At 29.4% G+C, this 714-nt stretch overlaps 1 protein-coding gene across 2 annotated transcripts in view; it reads left to right on the top strand.

Moving 5' to 3' along the window:
• Window positions 250–714, top strand: part of LOC104783068 (autophagy-related protein 8e) — a 1,949-nt gene continuing 1,484 nt past the window's right edge. The window contains exons 1-2 of one of the 2 annotated variants that reach the window (XM_010508152.2): window positions 250–361; window positions 539–596. In XM_010508152.2, the coding sequence (XP_010506454.1) occupies window positions 557–596 (40 nt within the window). In that variant the 5' untranslated portion in view covers window positions 250–361; window positions 539–556. The other variant, XM_019245089.1, reaches the window with a different exon arrangement.

The raw sequence follows: 714 nt of genomic DNA on the forward strand, positions 1-714 counted from the left end.
ATTAACATTGCGTAATATTATTAGAACTAGTCAAAGATAAAAAATTATAGAAATTGAACTAAAAAAAATTCTCATTTGGTTTTATGTTTTTTTTTTTTTTTTTTTAATTAATAAAAATATATTTATTTAAGTACAAATAAATAATGGAACGATTTTTGTTTGGAGAACAAGCTAAGTTGACGTGTCTAATTACGAAACACGTCACCCGGCAAGGTGTATATAGAATAAATATACAGGTGTAGTCATTCATCGCACTTAACGTTATCCAATCATAGACGGAAAAATATAGGTTTGCTTTTTTGACTTTGTATCTTCTTCTTCAAGAGTTCAATCCTTATCCGTTCCCTCAAGTTCTATCTCTGTAAGTTTTCTTTTGATATCTATCTCTCTGTTAAGTCTCGTTTCAATTGCTTCAATATTACTTAGTATCCAAAGCTTCCGATAAAAAAAAAAGACGCGGCTTTTGGATTTGGGTGCTAGAACAAAATTAGGGTTTTTGTGTCTCTCAATTTCGTTTTATTTTCCTCCGTTTGTATAGATTTTTCCAGAAGCAAAGATGAATAAAGGCAGCAGCTTTAAGCTGGACAACGATTTCGGTTAGTCTTTTTTTTCTTTACTTGATTCGATTTTTGTCATCTTTGCTTTGGTTTCAGTATATAAAATAAGCGTTCATATATGTGTAATATCTGAGATTCTTAGAGATTTTTTTTTTTT

Source organism: Camelina sativa, chromosome 4 (genome assembly GCF_000633955.1).
Source record: "Camelina sativa cultivar DH55 chromosome 4, Cs, whole genome shotgun sequence".
NCBI classification, from domain to species: domain Eukaryota; kingdom Viridiplantae; phylum Streptophyta; class Magnoliopsida; order Brassicales; family Brassicaceae; genus Camelina; species Camelina sativa.